The sequence below is a fragment of the Toxoplasma gondii genome, chromosome X (assembly GCF_000006565.2).
Source record: "Toxoplasma gondii ME49 chromosome X, whole genome shotgun sequence".
NCBI classification, from domain to species: Eukaryota; Apicomplexa; class Conoidasida; order Eucoccidiorida; family Sarcocystidae; genus Toxoplasma; species Toxoplasma gondii.
In genome coordinates, this window is record NC_031478.1 from 6,243,808 (window position 1) to 6,265,848 (window position 22,041).

General features: G+C 50.1%; 5 protein-coding genes across 5 annotated transcripts; 3 read left to right on the forward strand and 2 right to left on the reverse strand.

Annotated features, from left to right (window-relative positions):
- Positions 1 to 433: 433 nt before the first annotated feature.
- Positions 434 to 4,215, reverse strand: TGME49_214310 (hypothetical protein). The gene is made up of 2 exons (XM_002370723.2): positions 2,227 to 4,215; positions 434 to 1,813 (listed from the first exon to the last, which is right to left on the reverse strand). The coding sequence occupies exons 1-2, from the start codon at positions 3,251 to 3,253 to the stop codon at positions 777 to 779; spliced, it is 2,064 nt and encodes a 687-aa protein (XP_002370764.1). The 5' UTR covers positions 3,254 to 4,215; the 3' UTR covers positions 434 to 776.
- Positions 4,216 to 4,393: 178 nt separating this feature from the next.
- Positions 4,394 to 10,179, forward strand: GT1 (facilitative glucose transporter GT1). The gene is made up of 2 exons (XM_002370724.2): positions 4,394 to 4,503; positions 5,115 to 10,179. The coding sequence occupies exon 2, from the start codon at positions 5,165 to 5,167 to the stop codon at positions 6,869 to 6,871; it is 1,707 nt and encodes a 568-aa protein (XP_002370765.1). The 5' UTR covers positions 4,394 to 4,503; positions 5,115 to 5,164; the 3' UTR covers positions 6,872 to 10,179.
- Positions 8,504 to 10,192, reverse strand: TGME49_214330 (DnaJ domain-containing protein). Its single transcript, XM_002370725.2, has one exon. It carries the CDS (start codon positions 9,694 to 9,696, stop codon positions 8,563 to 8,565), a length of 1,134 nt encoding a protein of 377 aa, XP_002370766.1. The 5' UTR covers positions 9,697 to 10,192; the 3' UTR covers positions 8,504 to 8,562.
- Positions 10,193 to 10,313: 121 nt separating this feature from the next.
- Positions 10,314 to 14,827, forward strand: TGME49_214340 (hypothetical protein). Its single transcript, XM_018779643.1, has 5 exons — positions 10,314 to 10,943; positions 11,464 to 11,479; positions 12,129 to 12,204; positions 12,908 to 13,288; positions 13,804 to 14,827. Exons 1-5 carry the CDS (start codon positions 10,769 to 10,771, stop codon positions 14,134 to 14,136), a joined length of 981 nt encoding a protein of 326 aa, XP_018635740.1. The 5' UTR covers positions 10,314 to 10,768; the 3' UTR covers positions 14,137 to 14,827.
- Positions 14,828 to 16,631: 1,804 nt separating this feature from the next.
- On the forward strand, positions 16,632 to 21,270 carry TGME49_214350 (GTP-binding protein, putative). The gene is made up of 7 exons (XM_002370727.2): positions 16,632 to 16,953; positions 17,641 to 17,783; positions 18,159 to 18,331; positions 18,746 to 18,989; positions 19,322 to 19,684; positions 20,351 to 20,495; positions 20,850 to 21,270. Exons 1-7 carry the CDS (start codon positions 16,904 to 16,906, stop codon positions 20,920 to 20,922), a joined length of 1,191 nt encoding a protein of 396 aa, XP_002370768.1. The 5' UTR covers positions 16,632 to 16,903; the 3' UTR covers positions 20,923 to 21,270.
- The last annotated feature ends 771 nt before the right edge of the window (positions 21,271 to 22,041 follow it).

Here is a 22,041-nt window from a genome sequence, read left to right on the forward strand (position 1 = left end):
ATCACAACAGCAGTAAAAGGATTTGTTTGTACAGGTTAGTCAGCTCTTTGCCACTCTTCATACGTCCATCTCCGCACTTGTATATCCCCTGCCGTCACCTCCCAACAGGATTAGAGTGAAGTACAAAAGCAATTCGACAAGGCTCCTTGCTCAGTGCACCGAATCCGTGCGTTCATGGTCTAGCTTTGAACCTTTTGTTCTTAATGGCGGCTGGGCAGCCATCATGGAGGTGCTGATACAATCCGATGATTTAAACTCAAAATTTGTGAGCTGCCCACTTTCGAGCCACCAATATATGTTGGTACAAAGGAGTTACCGTATCATCCGTACAAAACCAGCCTCATGATTTAAAGCCCTTAAGCTACTACTTAATGGACAGTACACTGTCCAACCAAGACCACTACCGAATTCTGCACAGATATCAATATTGTAGTTCCTTCGCAACCGTCTATTGGTAGTGCAGCGCCTCAAGAGTATCCGGTAGTCTTCTAGAAAAGTGGGTGACATCGATCTGACTTCTCGTCCAAAACTAGGAAACATCGAAATGTGCTCCAACCCCGACAGTTCACGTGTTTAGATTCTAGAGCATTCTTTCCTGTTATGTCCGCTGTTCATCGAGAGATGGAACCGCGTTACACAGCAACGTCCTTCTTTCTCTCTGAGTGCTACATAGGGAACCATTGTAGGTGTCTCCATGTCGGTTTCCGAAAACAGTCGTTCCATATGTGCAGACAGGAAAACGATTCCCTTACACCGTCAGCGCAAATGAGGAGTTACTAGCGGCGGTCGGTGTATCTCCCTAGAGGACCAGATGAGAACAATGACAAAATATTGGAAGGCACAAAACGCTTCCACCCAGGCCACAGAGTATGTGTACTCCGTGGGCTGCTACTGCCACAGGCGATGTCACTGCCCGCCAGTGATTCTTCTTGAGCATTCACACCACTAACAAATCGGCGGCGCCCTCGACCTAATTCAACAACAGGCTTCTCCCCGCCAAGGTCGAGTTCAACAGCTTCTGTCTTTTGAAGAATGGGTAAGTCGCCAAGCGGGTGTGAGCTAAAACCCCTTCCCACCAGTAGCTGAACTTGCCACATGAGAAGCCAAGCAAGCAACGATGGAAGCACGAAAATCTGGAAAAACAATAACGGCAGCTGTGATACGGGTGCTACAGCCAGCCCCTCGTACGGGTTTTTGTATGTAGAAACAGCCGGAGGCTCCAGATACGAGGTAAATCGTAACGCATGGTTACCGTTGGATGGGCTACGAGAAGTAGCATTTTTTGTGAAATGATTCCTGATAAACGCAGGGTCACCCACGATCCTCTTCACAGCATTCGCCATCCGTTCTGCGAGGACGCTGTCGCAAACAACCACACTGACAACTCGGTGTCTTGCCACTTCTTGCGTGTCCTTGCTGTTGTCGTCAGGATCTTGAATAGGTGCCAGTGAGATCTGGCCTTCCATGGATGCAGAACTGAGGCATTCTGCCAGCCGTCCAGCCATATACCGCACTCGTTCAACGACCAGAGTCTCGTAGCCTTCAGGAAAGCTGAACATGAGCTGATGAGACAGCGCGGACGATTCCTTCAGCATCTGCTCACCACCAAGATATTGCACCCTGCTGTTCTTCTTTAGTGTTCTGCATGCCGATGCATAGTCTAAGTACGCTCGAGAGTATCTGCTATTCTGTAGCAATTGCTGATGTAAACGATTCGTTGTCGCTGCCTTCGGGCGATCCAGAAACCCGACGCTCGCATGAACATGGTCCGCAGCCGCCAGCGGTTCTTGAATATCCGAAAAAGGAAGGAAGCCTGCAAAAGAAGACGCATACATTTTCGAACAGAACCCACTTCAGTTTCCTTGTGATTCATCATTTGCTGGTGTTTCAACTATCGCAGAGTATACTACTGCACTCCGTTAGTGCCTCAGTCGATAGGTGAACAAAAGTATACTCGCTCTGTTACTGTGTTGTTCTGTTACATTCACAACTGTAGAGCAACACCATCACAAAACGCATTGTAATTTGCTCTAGCACGTGGTACAACAAGGAGGTGTTCTACCTCTTTACATCCTTTAATTTAGGAGAACAGGGATCAAACTTCTCCTTCTTGGCTGCGGCAACAGCTGGGGTCAAGTTGTTCCCGAAAAACCTCTACACAGAACATGTCAAGGGAAGCCACCCGTCCATTTGACAACTAGAGATCTCTTTCACTGTCTGCCATACCTCCGAACACGCGTGGCAGAATGCCGAAAGAAGACGGCCACCCAAGAGCCTGACTGTAACTGGACTCTCCACCCTTCCTTGCCGAAGGATCCGCACCAAAAAACACGAAGTCTGGATGCAAAACCCGAATGAGCTGCGAGGCCTCTGTGCTTGTCCCACAGTCACCCGTTCTTGGAACATGTGATACCGTTTCAGCATTCCCATGAACAATCGGGTAAATTACCACCTGGATCGGGCCAGACTCCACCAGACGAACATAGGCGGGAAGGTTGTTGAGAACTTGTTTACGCCTTGTGTCTAGCAACTCCACATTTTCTCTCGCGTCTTGAGAACATCTTTCACAAGCGTGTCTGTGGATTCCTGAAACTCTTTCGAGTCCTGCCATTACTCGTTCATCAGACGTGTGTTCCTGTCGAAACACACCTTCAGAGGACGATGCTTCACCTTTTCGTCCATTCGCGGGTGCGAACGATGAAGCGAAGCAAGACGCGGAATGTGAATGATCACATCTACTCGAGAAAGGCACTTTGCTTCCGCGGACACCACGACGGGTAGCTAAGCATCGTGAGAATTCCGCTCTGCTGCGCCCGGTGAGCTGCCTGTTTGGTAAGTCTGAGCAGACTAACGCAATTCCCCCCGTTGAAGGGAGCGGATGCGCACTTCTCATTCCATGCTCCGGGCCGAAAGTGGCGGTCGGGTTTCTCCCTCTCTGGAATTTCTCCCACCTCAGGTTATGAACCAAGGAAGCAGCGGATTCATGCCTGGTGGAATACCAGTCTCTCGATGACGAAACACCACGGATCGCCAGACGAACACTTTTACGTTGATGATGTGGGCGTGCCTGCCTCAGAAAGATGCCCGGCCGTGTTGCACAGGAGAAAATACCACGAGCACAACGGCATCTTGACAATTGCCGGCCCGCTGTGCCGTGCAGGTATGTCCTGCAGTGCATCTGAGACACCGTCTCAGTAACCGGATGCAGCCACGCCCTGCTACTACGGGTTACAGACACACTGAAAGATGCCATTAGGACTGGGACAACGCCTTTCCTGTCATTTCCAATAGAAGTCAGCGCGTGTCCACGCAGGTGTGCGCAAGGTGCCACTGCACCCAACGGTCACGCTGTATAATTTGTGTTAACAAGCCATGGCTTCGTAGTCCCTTCACCAGTTCTACAATCAGTGACAAGCAGATAGAAAAAGGCCAAGGGATAAGGTAACTCACGGACACGGGGTGGCGCACACCGTCCACCCCGAATCCTGGACACAGTGAACACTGAAGCTGTGGAGTTCCTGTCGCACTGAATGGCCGTGAATTCGACTCTGCAGTGAAGAGTCTAGCTTCTACCAGATAAATTGTGTTTTTGATCGGTGATTTGCTCGAGTCTGTCTCACGTGCCGCCTCCCAACTGCTGCACGCGTATGGTCCAATCCGCATGCAGCTTCCGGTTTCGCTGAACAGCCGCAGCGCCACTCCAAAGGGGGCTTTCTGGGAATCTCTACTAGTTCAACCCAAACTTGTGTCCCGTCACCGATGTATTTCCATCAACAAAAGTGCACAGCAGTACCAGTGGTTTTCGCTCAACTGTGTGCAGCGGAATGTTAGCGACCGCCACATCGAACAAGGACTCGGTACACCTCCGGCTGTGTAAGTCCTCTCCCATCCCGTAGCTACAGGTTCCTAACATAACAGTACGAAGACAGAATCTATGCGACCAGCAAAGAGTATGTGCCTGAAAAGGCAAGGCAAGCATAAGAAAGTGTACAGTTCACGGAAGCGCTGTAATTAGTGCAGTTGCCATGACTCCACAAGGGTATTATCCAGGAACGACAGCGTCTTGGATGGACCTTTCCGCGCTCGAACTGTTGGTGCGCCGCACGAGCATTTTCGTGCTGTCAGCGGTCTGCTTGCATTTAGCACCAATCGGAAGACGCATCGCTTTCTGGGAGCCCTCAAGACCTCGAAGACAAACCGAAGTGCAAGAAAGGGTGAGGTAGGGAACGTAAGGCGAGTTGTGGGGCTTCAGCTTTAAAATCCTTTTAGGACGGGGGTGGCGGGGAACATAATCGTCCAGCATCCAGTGAACCGCAGGACCACCGGAATGCGTCGCCCCGGGCAATCAGTGGTGGGGCGGACCCCGCAGCCCTGGTTCGAGTTCACCGTCCCATCACTTCTGATTTTCCCCGGAATCTTTCTGTAACAGGCTTTTTTTTTCAACGACCCAAAAATTTACCTGGAGGTCTGCATTGCCTGCAGGCAAGAGAAGGTGCAAATTAGGTAAGCAAACGTCGAATGAATGTCGGGCCACGAGCTGGCGGTCACATACTGTTCTACAGAGTTTCGTGGGGGTGTTTCTTCCGGGTGGCCGCATCCATTTCCCGAACTACTACAACGTACTCGGACGCGCGTGCCACTTTTTCCCACCTATGGCGCCCCTGTTTTTCTCTGTGGCAGTATCAAGTTCAATTAGCGGTTTCCCACTTCCCAATTTGCTTCCCGATTCGTTTTCCACTAGGTCGTGTCGGGCTGTAGTTGTTCTGTAAGCGCACCACCGCGTTTTGCCGGTGTTTATTCTTCAACTGGTGGTCGGGCTAACTGGGTTTGATTTTTCGTGGACGAGCTATGACGCCACGTTATCTGTCCAGGACGCAGCGTCAGAAAACATCACCGGTAGATTGTGGATTCAGGGTGTTGTTCCCCGTTGGAACTCTGAAAGGATAACGCAACCCGGGTCTGGGTGCTGCACCAGGTGCCTTGGCACGCAAACGTTTTGGGGCAAGGGCAATCGAGTTTGTTTGCGGGTGTGTGCATACAAGGGGATCAGCCGTCCGAGAGGAAGTGGATCGTTCTTTCCGAGAGACGTGCATTGTTTTTCCTGTTGTTTCCAGCAGTATACCCGTCTTCGAGACCCCGACTTGTTTCGAAGGACGCGTTCATCATGGCGACGGAGGAGATGCGTGAGAAAAGCCTTAAGAGAGAGGCTGAATCTCTCTGGGATATCCCACCCGAATCTTACGCCTCTAAGGCGTGTTCCTGCATGGGAACAGCTGCCCAGTTGGTCATGGTGGCGGTTCTTGGATCTTTTCAGTTCGGCTTCAACCTGTCTGCGTTGAACACCTCGAAGGCGTTCATTATCCTCGACTTCGGATGGTGCAAAGATGAAAACGGAGGCCATTACTCCGACTGCGACACTGGTCTCGTATACGGCTCCCTGATTAACACTGCAGTTTTCCTCGGCGCTTGCGTAGGATGTCTTCTCGGTGGCAGATTGACCGATTTTGGACGACGCGCATCTCTCATTTTCACCCATTGTGTCTGCACGCTGGGTTGCATCCTGTCAGCGGCTGCTGAGGGTTTCCCCACACTTTTGATTGCGCGTCTTGTCGTCGGTGTGGCCGTCGGCATGTTCACGGTTTGCGTTCCGATGTACCTGTCAGAGGTGACTCCAGATGACCGCCGTGGCTATTTTGGCACCTTTCATCAGCTGTTCATCACGCTCGGAATCTTCTTCGGCACCCTGCTCGGTCTGGCTTTCGGCAACGCACCGGCAGGAGACGAGGTGTACGAAGTGAGCACCTTCCAGCAAGCGTGGTGGCGAGTCATGTTGGGTTTGCCTGCGGTCGTGAGTTTGCTGGCAATCTGGCTTCTGTGGTTTGTCTTCCCGTTTGAGACCCCGCAGTACATGGTCGAGAAGAAGCAGAGAGCGAAGGCGACCGCTCTGCTGCGTGAGATCTACGGCCGCGACAATGTCGACGTCGAGATTCAGCGCATTGTCACCAGTCGCTATCAGCAGAAAATCCAACGTGCCCAGCAGCTCACTGTTTGGAAAGCGATTGTGCACCCGACGTACCGATCGGTGATTCTGCTAGCGTGCCTACTTTCCATCATGCAGCAGTTCACTGGCATCAATGTGCTCGTGGCGAATAGCAACAACCTGTATTCGTCGCTGAAGCTGCCGCAAGATGCCGTCACCGGTCTGACCGTGGGTTTCACCGCCCTCAATGTGTTCCTTACTGTCATCACTATCCCGTTGGTGGACCGCCTCGGCCGTCGAACCCTCCTGCTTTTTTCTGAGGCAGTGATGTTTGTTGCGATGGGCATTGCATTCGTCGCCAACCTTGTTGATCAGAGCAACACCGCTGTGCAGTGGGTGACTGTCGCGTGTGTGTATGTCTTCATCGTCGGTTTCGCTGTCGGCTACGGCCCCGTGCTCTGGATCTACATCCACGAGATCTTTCCGCCAGAGATCAAGCAGGGAGCAGCCAGTCTGGCGTCTGCGCTTAACTGGGTGGCCACTGTCGCGATTGTGCTGCCTTCTGACTTCCTGCTGAAACAGGGGTTCAGTGTTTTTGTGGGAATCTGCACCGTGGCACTCGCAATCATTTTCGTTGTCACGTTCATCTTCGTTAAAGAGACGAAAGGTCTGTCAATTGAGGAGTCGCCGTACTTCAAGGGGAAGAGCCGCGCTTTGGGAAGCCCCAGTGCGTTTCGTATGGAATTGAATTCGAGCCCCTCTGTGCCACTCACCAGGGGCGAGGGTGCAGCCGCATCTGCTGAAAAGGGTATGGGACTCACCGACGCCGCTGCGATGAATGGCGGTCGCGGTGTTAGCGATGACCTAACCAAGGGGACGGAGGTGGTTTAATTGAGCGACATTTTGTCTGTCGTCGCGCCCATTTCAGTTTTTTTTCGTGTCAGTAAACTGCACGACAAAAGCTTAGACTCAATCGGGAGCTCCTGTTGTGTTCTATCCGTGTATGCTCTGCACTGGGCCGGGACAGCGTCTGGTGCTGTTTGCTAACGCGCTTTTGTGCGCCCGGCTTTTTTTCTTTTTCTGCCGGCATTGAAACGGGTGGATGGACTTGCATGCCTTACCAGTTGCGCACCGCAGTGAGGTTGGTGCGGGGCTGGACGAGACCGAGTTGTTGAGGTTTTTTGGAGACGGATGACAGGGTGCCTTGAAGGCCTGTCTGACTGAAGTTTGACATCCTCTTGAGTTTTCTTGCTCCTCATACCTGCACCCCGTTGGCACGTCGCTTGTGTACGGGCGCTTCAACGGTGAATCTTGGCGCCTGTGCAGGTACACAAGTGTCGTTATTTGATACAGAACGGAGGGCCGCATGAGAAGCGCGACTATTAGTGGTGTCCGAATTTTGGAATTCCGCTTCCTGTTTTCTTGAGTTCCGGGAAAGAGTAACGGGCTCACGCAAGCGCAAATGGCTTCGGCAGCTCCGATGGTTATGTGTTCCGGTTTACATCGAGGGTCGCCACGGCAAGCATCCGGTAATACTTTTTTTCCCTTTAGAGTGGGGTTACACGCGTGGCGTCTGCTGCGAGCATCCCGCTTAGTTGTGTTGGGCGGAGGCACCTCACATTCCCTTTTGTCGTTGCGCTGCACGGTAGTTCATGCCTGCGTGCTTCTCTCTTGTTTTTGTGTCCAAGCGCAGCCTCCCATTACCTCAACGTGTGACCTGGACTGTCAACTCTCGTGTATCCCGCTCATGAAGTTATGCGATTCATGGTCGCCGCACGTGAAGCTGATGCATGTGAAGTGTGACGTGAGTGTCACGAGTCATTATGGCGCGTTAAGTGGGACATCAACATCGCTCACAGGGCGTACAACTAATAGGAATCTTAAGTGGTTTCTTTAGCCGCTCGGCTGGCAACGCATTCGGACAAGTTCTCCGCGGGTTTGTAGCCCTGATTTTGATTCGTGTTGCCGATGGTGTGGACCGGACCATTCGGTGGAACACTTCTTTTTCCGTAACATCGCCTGACATTTCACGCGATGGAGCGTGCATAGTTCGTAGACAGTCACTATGTATTTGTTAGCCAGAACGGTGTGAGCGGTCGTAGGCATATTGTTTAGGCAGTGGATGTACGCGTGTGAGGTTTCAGGCACTTGTTGGGCACGGGGTAGAAGCTGTGGTACCAGCGAAACGGCATCACGCTGCAACCGTATTCATTTCCGGTTCGGGGATTTTTCCGTGTACCACGGACGACACGGTTACGCTAGGCATATGGCGGATGCCCGCAAGAGTGGTGACTAGCTGCACCCACAGTGTGAGATTGACATGTGCCCGTATGTAACTAGTTAAGACGCATTCGCTCAGCTGCCCGGAGGTAACAGGTGCTTCAGTAACATTAAGAGTGCCTAGTTCTCATGTTCAACCGGCTTCCCTTGGTCTGACTCTCATTTGCATTTGTGCCAGACTTCTCGCACCACCTCTTCATTTGTGTTGGTCGATTTTCTAACGCGTCAAAGCGACCACGTCGGTTGTTTCAAACGCTCATACGTGTTTCTGCCAAAAGTGTACGCACCTTTGGCTACCGAAGTTAAGTTGGAGTTGCAGCGAACAAGGAGAAACAGGAAACCGCTAACACTACAGCACCTGCAACTGCAGGAAAAAAGACCTGGTTGCCACTGGCGTTGGAAATTCGGTCTTGTCCCCCCCGTTTCTCGTTCTTGCAAAGATGATCCCCGGTTCTAAATAGTGAGGAACCACGGGACGCCGACGCTGCGGGCTTTGTTTCATTTAGGTTCGAGACGGGCGTGTCGTCTGTCTGCTTGTGTCTTACCAGACCTAACTCCTCGACAACTCTAGTCGACAGCCCCAGTTCTTCTAATTCTTGGTGCTGTATACGGGCGAAATCGTTGGTGTTCCATTGCTTTGCTTGCGGCGGTTGAGTCGATAGCCCCTGTTTCCGTCTTGCTGCAGCCCGCTGTTCCACCACACTTGAGGATCCAAGACTGTCGCACCCTTGTTTCGAAAACGATCTGTCTTCTTCCCTTAATCGACGCTGGAAGAGCCCACAAAAAAGTGTCTTTTCTTCTGGCCCGCGGCCATCCGTTACACCTTCACTGTTTTCATCTCTATGGCGCTCGTTCCAGAACGCTGCTGCTTCACTCTGTCGCAGTCGCCACCGTTGCAAACGTGTTGCCCGGTAGCTCTCGCGTTTGTCGGGCATCGTTGGTTGTTCGCTGTCTCTGTGGTTCGGCTGTTCTTTGAAGGAATCGCCTTTCCTCCAACATTCCTGTCGCCGCCACGCTTGCGGCGTTTCCAGGGCAGCTATTGCTGCGTCGTATGCCCACCGTGCATCATCGATTGTCAGTTTTGGTGGAGAAACAGCTAGGTCCGGATGAAGTTGCTTCACAAGTTTAGCATAAGCCTGTCGCAGCTCCTGCACGGTTGGATCTTTTTTTGCCAAGCCAAGCAATTCAAAGGGGTCGGGCGGCAGCGTCCCTCGTGGCCAAGAAGGCGGGTGCGATTCGAGGTGCAAACGCCCTATGTTTGCCGACCTTCCGTCGGAAGACGCCGAAGACAAACGCGCGATCCTTCCAGTGAGAGGCCCGAAGTTGTCTGGCTGCTTCGCTGCCCCTCCAAAAAAAGCTCTCTTTCCCGCCAGCTGACGAAAATTGGCAGCAATCGTGAGGCGAGTGGCGGCAGCAACCAAGCTGCATCGGTTCATGCTGCCGACCCTGCCATCTGATTCCCTGTTACGCTGTCGCTGTACAGTGGTTGTGGAAGACCTGGAGCTGGCAGACTGCAGGTTGGACGTATCCTTCGAGGCCAGAAACGCTTTGTGATGAAAAAAGAGCGAACCGATCACAGTTTCGTGAGCCACACGTCCGAAGCGGTGCACCGAGCAGTGTCGGGGTTGCTAGCGGACATATGCACACGTGCCGTTTGAATCACCACGGCACGACCATAAATCACACTAAACCGATTTACAGGAGAGCCAAAAACGCGGAAATGTCCATGTGAGAAGTCCAGCAGGCGTGCGTGTCGTGTATGCAAGCGTCGGAGTGACACGGAGACGTTCCTAGGTAAAAGAAGGCAGCACACGACCTTTGTGGAAAATATTCTTCGCTGAGCAAGCGGGTGTGCCAAGAAGAACAGATGCACAGAACGTCGTGGGACAATGCAAACACATCCGAACTAGAGAAAGCGCCTCTCACAAGAATGGCTACGCGAAACGGCCGCGGTTGCAAGACTCGGCCGCCGCACATGCATGCGACAACTTCTTGGCAGCATGCATCCAGTAGAGTGAATTTGAAACTCTCTCGTCGACTTGAGGACCTTTCCACTCTACATTTCTTCACAGCGAAGCGCTTGACTGACCCTTCGTGCCGTTCGCTGCTTGTTTTGAGACTGTCCTGGTTTCTCGAGCTTCTGTCTCACCGGTGGACGTCCAGAGAAAATCACGCGCCTCGTCCGGAAGCAGAGAGGTAGAACTGCCAGCAACTTGCTGTTCTGCGCTTCGTACATCGTCCCCAACAGTCCAGAAAGGTTTTGCTGCATCAGAAACCCGTCTGTCTGCGCGACCCTGCTGCATACAACCGTGTCGTGTCTTCGATCCGTTGTTGTTCTTTGCCCGCCTCCCGACAGAAGAAAAGTATATCCACGCGTCGCCGGCCGGCGTTTTCTTTTCGGAATTTCTCTGAGCAGTGACACGCATCATCTGACTCCTTCTGCGGACCCAGCGCACCCTCTGCCAACTACTTCGCGTTTGTGGAGCCTGGACTCCACAGAGTCTGTTGATGATTGACCGCTTGAGTTGCTGGTTTCCTCGACACACGATGAACTTTGTCAAGAGCAGCGTCTACCAGCAAGAAATCACCTCGGAGGGGGTGAAGGAAAAAGAAATTGTAACTCGAACTAAGGAAGAGATCGCTCTCGAAGAGCGCTTGAAAAATCTCCCCGAGTTCCAGCGCCGTAAGCGCCGCAAACAGGCAACCGTGTCCCGGCACTTTTTACACCCTTTTCTTCAGAGGGTTCTCTGGAGGCAGCCATCCTTTCGTGGTCTTTACTGTCCAGCAGAAACTCCAGCTGACTCGATTCTGCACAGGCACGCGTTATCAGAGTCCGCAGCGACGCAGAGGACGAGATAGAGAAATGCCGCCTTCTCTTGCGGTGAAAAAATACAGTCAAGCCTCTACTGCCAAGCTGCTTCCGTGGAGAGAGAGAGAACCTAGCGCTCGAATGCTTGTTTAATCAGACGTCTTCCCGCCAAGAGTTCGACGTCCGGTTTGTCTCTGGAAGGCGCTGTTCACTGGATCCGAGTTCAGTTGTGCTTCTCCCGACCATCATGTCAAATGCATTAAAGTCCTACTCAGTCTCTTGTGATTTTATGCACGAAGGAGAAGTAGTGGAAAGTGGAGCACAGCAGGAGGAGATCTTTCGTTGATTCCCTTTCAGTGTCTGTGTAGACTTGTGTCTGCTTGGGTGCATGCAGAAAACCATTTCCTCAGGTTTGTGGGCGAAAACCGCAGCAAGCGTCGAGCGTCGTGCTGCAGAATTTCTCTCGGCGTCTCTCTGGACTCTTTCCGCTCTCGCTTGTTCTTGCTTATTCTCTCGTCCTCTCCACTGGCCACAGGGTCCAGTCGCCCTGCTTCACAAGCGCGACAGTGGAACTCCAAGAAAAGCGAGCCCCTCAGTCCTTTGCCTCGCGTTCTTTTTTCTCTGTCACTTGGTGGCTCACTCACATACTCATCCATAAGACTGCCTGTCCTTGCCGCGCGTCTCCCCATCCCGAGGCGCTGTCTTGCATGTCTGTCTCCCCATGCATATATAGGTGCATTGGTAGATCCACAGGTAGACGTATGCACACGTATACGCTGGAATACACAAGTTCACGTATATGTTTGTACGCATATACATATATATATATATATATATATATATACATATGAGTATGCTGATGCCTGATGCATTCGTGCATACACAAGTATGTATACATGTTTCCAGGAAACTCGTGTGTACCTACGGAGGTGTAAGAGTTGATGTGTTTCTGCTTAAGTCTTGACGTGACGCACGCTTCAACAGCGGGCGAAAGGGGATTTGTGCGTCTAGGCAGAGGACGAACCTTCAACGTTTGTGTCTTTTTTTTCTTCTGTGTAGTTTTGCAGAGGTCAAATACGATGACGCCAGCATCGCAGAGAAGAAGGAAGGATACAATCCTGATGTCCCCGCTGCGGTAAGCGCTCTGTTGCTCGTTTTGTGTCGACACGCTGTTGGACACAGTTCTCTAGCAAGAGGTTTTCAGTCAGCCTGCGCCGCTGCGACTTCTCCACAGCGTTTATGTTCTAGGCGAGAAACATGGAGTGCGACTATCACGAGCAGACATTCGCACCTGCCGCGTACGGGGGGGGGGGGTATCTGTCTTGTCGTTCCTCGTTAGAAACAGACTTGGATTTCGTATTTGGAGACTTTAAGAGTCGCTTGGTTCGTAGACATTTAGACGCAAATGCCCTACATATCGCGTTCACTTACCGCCAGCGAATTCGTTTTTTTTTCAAAACTCGATTTCACACTCAAAAAATGTATATTCTTTCATCGCATCCCTGTCTCTCCTGGAAGAGCCGCTTCTTCTGGTTGTCTTGTCTCCTCCGCTGATCCGATTCCAATTCATATCCACTTTGCAGTGCGTTCCTCTGTGCAAGATGTTCGTGTCTTCTTTTGTAAAAGTGTGGAGAACACGATCTTCACAGTGGTGACCTCTCCCTCAGCTTTGAGTTACAGGGTGCTTCCTTTCGGTAGACGCATCACCTCTACCTCTGTTCTCCTTCCCCATGTCCCTGTGTCCCTCCACTGTGCTCTTGCGCGTTCGTTCTCTCCGTTGCTTCCCTATTTCCATGGCTTTCTTCAACACGGGTGATGGTGTGTGTGGATCCCGGCAGGTGACCGAGGAAGAGTTTGAATACTACGAAGCCTTGGCTGCACAGGACAGACGCCGTCAGAAGCAGCGCCAGCAAGAAGAGAAAGACATGCAGAACGAGTTTTTGAAGGCCAGGAAGGAGATGGAGGAGCAGCGGAGACAGGCACAGACAGAAGCGCGCTCCTTCGTGTCGCCTCTCGCTGCATCCCCTGTGGGGGGTCTGCACGCACGGAGGGGAGAGCTGACCCCCGAGACAGCCGCGAGTCTCGCCGTAAAGATTCACTCAGCCACGCCACAAGGACATGCACCATGTTCCAGCATGGGAGCGCGCATCTTCGATCTCACTTCCAAGCGAAAACTGGTGACACCGGCGCAGAAGCGCTCAAACGCTGCACTCACAGAGGTAAGAAGTCGTGCGTTCACCCGCTTCACGTATTCAGTGTGCTGTATCCTTGCCTAGTCCTGTGTTCGTCTCCTTACCTTTTCGCGTACACTAGGATTCCACGCTGTGCGAATAAAGACCCCAGGACACCTACAATGCATACCCGGAACAGCTTGGATCCACTGACGGAAAGAGAGAGAACTGTGTAGGGGTGAGTGCTGGAAATGTGAAGGTAAACGAGTCGGGAGTTCAAAGGGGCACGACAACTTTCCTGTGTTCTTCTAGAGATTTCCTTCCTTCTTTCTTCCAGTCTCTGAAAATTAATCCATAGTTTATTTATGCATATACGCATGTATATATATATATATATATATATGTATGTATGTATAGACACATGCATTCGTACGCATATTTGTGTATATATCTGTATGTACACAAATATGCGTATGTGCATTTATCTATACATGTGTGCATACGAATATATGCGTATATATGCACATGCGTAAGTATATTCGTATTCCGGGGCGTGTTTGCAGTCTCCTGGAATGTCCGGTTTTCCTTCGACAGTGAAGAGAGTTCGGCGAAATGGAGAGGCAGAGAGTGAATTGCATGCACCAGCTACGGGGTCACGCCAAGACGACGCTTCCGTCTCTGGGCCTCCAGAAGAGACATCTGAAGCTCCATTCCCCACTGGCGGTCTTCAGGACTTGATGGGGGGCTACTCAGATGACGAAGAAGAGAAGGAAGAGAAAAACGAACAGAAACAGGAAGAAAAAGAGGAAGAGAAAGAGGAAGAAGAGGTAGCTAGGCGCGACGGGGAGGGAGGAAAGGGAGAGACGAAAGAGACGAAGGGTCCGGGTGGGAAGTGAGGAGAAAGAGGAAGAAAGAAAGAACAACCAGGAAGAGAAAGAACAGAACGGAGGTGAAGACTGGAAACAGAAAGAAGAAGAGGAATCTTAACGAGCTTCGAGGACGACAAAGGGAGTAGGCGAGCGTGAGTCACGAGACAACAAGAAGAGGGAGAAAAATCCTTTTCGTTATGTGAGAAGAAAGACGCTTCAAAGAGGAGGCTGGAGTCGGAGAAATAAATCTGTGAATAGAAGAGGGGAGAGAGACTAAGAGGAGGCGCGCCGCTGCCTTGAAATGCATTAAGCAAACTAGGCAGCAGCCAACTGTATTTCTCTGAAACGTTCGCTGAAGCAACTCGTGGCTTGGCAGTCCAGAAACGTGATGTAGAGACACGTGGAGACGTGCATGCGTCTGGAGATGCAGTTCTGCAGAGATTGATTGAGCACCTCTTTGATGGCATGAAAAAGCCAGTCGCGTCAACCGTCAGCCTTTGCTGCCGCTGCGTCCAGAGTCTTCAATGTCTCTTTTGTAATCTCGCTTTTCTTAAAGGAAAATTTCTTGGTTCTGGTGTTTTCGATCGTCCTTGCCTGCTTGCCTTCTCGGGTGTCTTCTGTCTGTGCCCGTCTCTGACGTTTTCTCACACATGCATACGCCATGAAGCACCTGTTAAACGCACCTATTGACGCATGCACGCATTTAATTAAATAGTTGCAACTTCATGCGCATAGTTTAAACTCGTTACGCGTCCCTCTGAGCTATCGGACAGAGATATCCATATATATATATATATATATATATATGCACGCATATATATACATATACTTGCAGAGAGAGATAGAGCTTAGATACGTCTGGATGGATCGATTTATTTGCAGATGTAAAGCGCAGTTTGTTAGAGGCAAGTTGAGACTACGAGATCGTTGAGTTTCGACATCCGGAAGCTTAAGTGAAGAAGATTTGCCAAACGAAATGCACAAGCGTGTCACGGCTTTGCAGCACTGCTGCAGAGGGTGTCTTTTGTGCAACGCGTTCTCCCCCCCACCCAAAGCCTCTCTTTTAAATGCATGTAAATAGGTAAATATATACCTAATATTTATTTTTATATGCATGCCAATATGCTGGCATGGACTGTTCATGGATTTGAGCAGGCGGCAGAAATCAGACAAAGCACTTGGACAGAGTGTCTAGCCTCTACATCTTCTTCTTTTTCTTCATTTCGTACCCGAGGCTACATACGTAGATGCCTTTACGCATTCATGTAAATTTTATTATTTATGCATATGCTAGTTATATATATATATATATATATATGTATATATATATATATATATAACGATACATGACTGTAGAGGACCTCTGTTACGTGTGGGATTCCAAAAGGGATATAACACGTCCTGGGAAGGTTTCAAAACTCGCGATTAGAGACAGTTTTTTTTTGACAAAGTGAAGGGAGCAAATTGTAGTTGAAGAGAGCTTTCGGTAGTGGCGAGTGCGGAAAGCCCAAACCGTAAGCAAACGCAGACTGTCTGTGGAAGTGAAGGACCTTCGTCGATTCGAAGACAGAAAGATCAAAGAAGCGAACGCAGAGCAACTCTACCGCCCGCCCATTCTCCTGCTTTGCTTCACACAGAACAAGGAACTCGCATTCACAGAAAGAAGATAGCTGTCAGATTTGTGTCGCTGGCGAGTCGCCGTCCTCAAATCTCTTAAAGGCTTCACATTACGAATCCTGTGGGCGCGTGCTCTCAATCGTTCACTTCACAAAAAATTTTCGGCATTCTCTCTCTTCCTCTCCGTCCGGTCTCATCACACTACATATATCATATATATATATATATATATATATATTCGATATTTCGTGGGTGCATTTGTTTTTCGGTTCTTCCGCTGTGTGTCTATACTAGTATGAGTCTGTGTGTGGTTGTGTGTGTTTGTACAAGCATGTAGGTAGTTTCACGGTTTTCACGGTGCTATCCCCAAGAGCAGGGAAATTGCTTTCTTCGTCATCTTTCGTCTGTTGGAGCTGTGCATGTGAGAGCCAGGGCGAAGAAAAGAGATAGAAAGTGAAAGTGTAAAACTGCTACAGACTGCGTTTGCAAACATACAGAACAGGGGAGGACAACCACGTTGCTTTCTGTCTGTTTCTCCTCTTTTCTGCACTGTCTCATGCGCCACACCGTCCACAACACGCTTCCTCTCGGTTGGGGTTGCGTCGTGTACAGAGAGCCGGAAAAATCGCCTCTTCCTCGCTTTTCTTCCATTTTTCTTGAGCGTTCCTTTCACTGCGAAGTGTCTCTCTTATGTGGGCCGCTTTCCTCTCCCTTTCCTCTTTTCTGCGACTCTTGCACGAGCAAGGCGCAGAGTTCGATGCTTTCAAGAAGACCGACGGGGACCCCGGTTGCCTGCATGCACTACGCAACCGAGGTGTAAAACCGGGATTCTCTGGTCAAGACAGAGAAAAGCGCGTGGCCGCTCTTCGTCCTCGACTTATTATGGACCCAAGGCAGCAGCGAGAGAGCCAGAAAAAGAGCATAAAAAGCATAAAAACGTTTCGCTTCTCCCCAGCGTGCGACATCTTTCTTCTTGTCTCTCTGCCTCTCTCCTCAGCTTTTCCCGTCGCACCCCACTTCCGCGACTCTTCTCTTCGCGTTGCTTCCTTCTGCGTGTCTCTGCTCTGAGATCTTCTTCTTTTTCTGGGCGCCTCTGAAACCGCTCTCTGCCTCTCGCCTTTGTTTTCTGGAGTCTCTTTCAACACTGTAAAACCTTTCAACTCTCTCCTTCGTTAAGATGGCACCTAAAAAAAAGGAACAAGCCGAGGAGAAAATCCTTCTCGGGAGGTACGTCGTTCCGCATCTGTCCGCATGCGTAACTCTCCCAGTGTATATACACCTGCGGAGATGCACGGTACACGCTGTTTATAGGGATATCCAAGCAAATCTAAATCTATGTACATGTATGTATAGACAACGCTTTATGCACATCCCGTTGAATGTGTATCTGTTGTGTCGAGTGTGGTTGTGTTCCTGCCGGTGTGCATGAAGTACGTATTCGAGGAAGAGGAAGTCTCTTTTCTCTCGTGATGTTGCTGTGGCAACTGTACAAGCACTGTGTCTCCTATGTGGCCAGAAAGGCTCTCAGGATTTCTGCGGCGAAAGTTACGCGGTCTCTACCATTGTTCCTACACTGTTATTCTTTTCTCCTCTCTCCTTCGATATGATTCTCTCCTTTCTCGCCAATACACTCCTGCATTGCTGCCTAGCCTACACTTCTGTAAATAATCGAATGCGTATGTCTGCATGCGTGTACGTCTCGATCCGTACATGCTGAGCTGTGTACCTGCACATATCCATTTCTACTACGTATATATATATATATATATATATATATATGAATATATCTAGGTGTGTAAATACCTTCTGCAGTGTAGTGTGGGAGCGTCGTTTTAGTATTGCAATTGAAGATTCCACTTTCTCGTGTCGCCGGAGAGGAGCCTGGATTTCTCGTTTTTCCGTTTGTTTCCTCAGACCGAAGAACACGTTGAAGATGGGTCTCGTTGGCTTGCCAAATGTCGGGAAAAGCACAACTTTCAATCTTCTTTGCAAGCAGGCGGTGCCCGCGGAGAATTACCCTTTCTGCACGATCGACCCGCACGAAGCGAGAATGAACGGTGGGCGGCAAAAACGCAATTTGCATCTCGCGGAGCAGAGCGAAACGCGAGAAAACGGAGACCGACCGTTTCCTTCAAGGAGAGACACCCTTCAAACCTACAGGATAACTTGCAGAGCGATACTGTGCATGTCGAAACTCTCCTCTCGCTGTCACTGTACCTTCTTCAAAAACACAGTCGTCTCCAGTAGCTTCTCCTTCTCTCCTGCACTCTCTTCTTCACTGCTCTCTGCCACCCCTGTCTGTCTCTCCTCCACAACTTTCTGTATCGGATCCTTTTTCTCTCCAGTTATCCTGTCCCCCTTCCACTTCCTCTCCCGTTTTCCGTCAGCCGCTTTTCTTCTTCATTCGCCTTCCCCCTGCTTTGTCTTTTCAGTTCCGGATGATCGTTTCAAGTGGCTCTGCACGCACTTTCATCCGAAAAGCGAAGTCTCTGCGACACTGGCGATCTTCGACATCGCCGGGCTGGTTCCAGGCGCCCATAAAGGCGAGGGTCTCGGCAACGCCTTTCTCTCTCACATTCAAGCTGTCGACGGCATCTACCATGTGGTGAGTTCGGAATCAAACCTTGTTCTTCCGGTGAAAAGGAAAAAAAGGCTCTCCATACACGGCAGCGTCTAGGTAGGTTTCCACGTGTGTTTCTGCGCTACACAGAGACACCCGAGGTTCATGGGCGCGTGTTGTCTTCTGATTCTCCGTTTTCTGTGTCCTCGGTGTCACGGGCGTTTTTGTCTCCTTCTTTGTCTTCTTTGTACTCTGCCTCCTATCTTCTCTGTCTTCTCGTTTCTCTCCTTTTTCTCCGTCTTCCTCGTCTACTGCTGCTTCTCACTTGGCCAAGCTTCGTGTTTCTTCCGCTTCTTCTCTCGCTCCTGCTTGGTCTTGCGAGGCACTGCTGGGTCTTCTGCTGTGTCGGTTGTCTTCATCGTTTTCGGATGGTCGTGTGCGGTTCGTCTTCTTCGCTAGGTTCGCGCTTTCGAGGAGGCGGACATCGTCCACAGCGAAGGCGAAGTCAATCCCGTTAAGGATCTCGAGACCATTAGCGACGAACTGAGGATGAAAGATGTAGAGAGGTGTGAGAAGCTGATCGAGGAGCTGGATCGACTTGTCGGCAAGGGCCAGGTCCCCAAAGATAAACAAAAAAAGGTCCACCTGGATGTCCTCAAAGTCGTCCTCGAGCACCTCAACAACAAAAGATGGGTGTCCCAAGGTACATTTTCGTTCCTCCGTCACGTACCATACCTATCGGGACGCCTCTATAAATATATATATATATATATATATATGTAGTGATTGTGGAATGTGGCATTTGCTTCTTTGTTTCTTTTATCCTCCTTCTTCATCTATTTTGATGCATCGAGCTGGATTGTCTATATATATATATATATATATATATATACAACGTCCGTAGAATGTGCTCTGGAGAGTCATTTCTTGCATGCATCTACTAGGTATTTCTGGATTTCGCTCGCCTCCTTGTGTCACTGGAGCACTGCATATGTTTTTGTTTTGGATGCGTTTTTCTCCGCATCTCTTCTTCAGTGGACTGGAAGGCGTCGGAGGTCGAGGTGTTGAACGAGTACCAGTTCCTGACGGCGAAGCAGGTGGTTTACTTGGTGAACATGAGTGAAAAAGATTTCATCCGTCAGAAGAACAAGTGGCTCGCGAAGATCCACGGCTGGGTAGAGGCGAATGTGTCGGGACCGATCATTCCCTACTCTGCTCAGTTCGAGAGCAAACTCGCTGAGCTGCCTGACGACGCAGCGAGAGAAAAATACATCAAGGACGTAGGTGCCTCTCGCAGCCAGCTGGACAAAATCGTCACCACGGGATACCACGCTCTCCATCTCATTCACTTTTTCACTTGTGGAGAAGACGAAGTCAAATGCTGGACGATCCGCCAAGGTACGCACACGTATGCGTCTCGACGCTCCAACATGCGCTGGCAGTCGATCACCTCGGTTGGTAGACCGGTCGATACGCACATCCACGCTTTCCCAGGCGTTTGCGTCGGAGATCTTCGAGTTTTAAAGGCTCTGTCTTGCTGAGAAAGCCGGATTCAGTGGACAGATGCCCTCAAAGGAAAACGTTGTGGCGTCTCTCTTGCTGAGTGGAGCATTCGGACATGCACTTTTTTTAGTAGCTGGCTGCCCGTTTGGGGGCTTCTGTGTATCCGGTTTCCAGCCCCATAATGGGACATATCGCCGTCTCGAGTCACGGGAGTTTTGGTACCTCCACGTGACCGTATCTCGTTGTCGATCGGTGCATCATCCTCCTCTTGCAGACGCACGTATCGCCCCATTCAAGTATTCGCATATATATATATATATATATATATATATATTTGTGGGTATATATCCATGTGCGTATGTGCACGTGTATTTGTACGTATATATAGTTGTTTGTAGAGTTTCGTATCCTGGTTCATGTCGTTACATGCACTGTGTAGATTAGGAACTTGTTCTCTCTTTGTGTGTATAGTGTTGATTTTGAGCGTCGTCGTGGCGTGTTGAGAGGAGAGAGACAGCATGTCAGAACTCGTTTCGCTGGCAGTTTTGGTCTGAGTTTCAGGCACGAAAGCCCCCCAGGCTGCCGGAGTCATCCACACAGATTTCGAGCGAGGATTCATCTGTGCGGAAGTGTACAAATATGAGGACCTGGTGGCAGCTGGAAGCGAAAATGCCGTGAAGGCGGCAGGAAAGTACCTTCAAAAAGGGTAAGAAAGCGGATAGAACAAACGGCAAACCCCGCAGGAGGATTCTGTCTTCACTTGCAGACTATAACAAACGAGAAAGTCTTGTCTTGTTCCACCGTTCTCCGCCTTCTCGAGTGTACCAAAGCCCAGGCAAATGCGTGCTCTGAGGCCTGTGTTTTTACTTGAAATCTTGACATACTTCATATATACATATATGCAATTTATATATATGTATACCCGGGTGGATGATCCAACGTGCATATATATATATATATATATATATATATGCATTTGTATCTGCTGGAGTCTACGGTGAAAATAAGTTAAATTCATGGTGGAAGTGGTTGTTTTTCTTTGGTGCGTTTTTTCTCTCAGGAAGGATTACGTTGTCGAAGACGGCGATATCATTTTCTTCAAGTTCAATGTGACGAACAGCGGCAAGAAGTAAACTCTTTATCCGGCTTTCTGTATTTGTTATGTCTCCGGCATCTGGATTGTCAGTCGCACCTGTCTGTCCTGTATCGTTTTTCGTCGGTTTTTCCACTTTCCCTCGCCGATCTGTGCTTCTTGGGTGCCTTTCTGCTTTCATTCGCAACAAAGAGGGAGAAACAAGAGCAACTTAGTCGAAGCGGGAACAAAGAGAACCAGCGAGGGGCGAGCCGGGGAGACGGGCATCCTGTGAAGAAACAACTTTGTCCGGTTTTCTCGCCGTTTCACTGAAAACAATGCACTCACTGTTCCTAATGGACCGACTGGGTTCGTCTTTTCTTTCAACCAACACGAAAGAGCGGTTGCATCTCCCATACCAGTTTTCCACCAGCACCCTCACTACCTTCTGCAGTGGGCAACGTAGCCATCGTGACTCCACGTTTGGAAAAATGTAGCATCCAAGAAAAAGATTCCGAATGCGTACACACAAGTACAGACACACACACCCTCTTGTTGCGGGACACACGCACGCAGCGAGAGCGTGGACTTCTAATTCTGTCAGTTGTGGATTGTGCACAAAACTCCAGACGGAAACAGGAGGAGCGAGTAATACTTCTCGTCGTCTCATACTGATGATGTAGTAGATACAGCTGTTTTCTTCTGTGCTCAAATCGAAGCTCCGAAAGGCTCGAGAAGGCGCAGGTTCAGGGGGTGTGGCTGAAGTCAAAAAGGAGCCATCTCGCCACTCGTGGTCTCTCGCTGTTGAATGGGTTTCCCCGGAAGTCCTCGTAAGTGGCACTGATGCACAAAAAGTCGAATGGGACAGGCGGCGTTCAATTGTATATAGCCTGACGCCGCAACAGTTTTCTGGCATATGTGGGTATAATAACACACCCCTGTGGTCATTGTACTACGCTCTGTGAACTCAACTGCTCCTCTTTACTTAAACGCTTACCACTTAGCGTCAGACTGATGGTTCCTTTTTATCATACTGATCCAACCGGAGTCAGAGTTGTGGCGTTCCTTTCTGTGTTCATGCTTACTGCGCAGCCTTCAGGGATCTATATCTACACGGTCTCTATACCGCTGGAAGACTCGTACGAAAAATTCCATTTCCTGCTTCTCTGATGACTTCCTG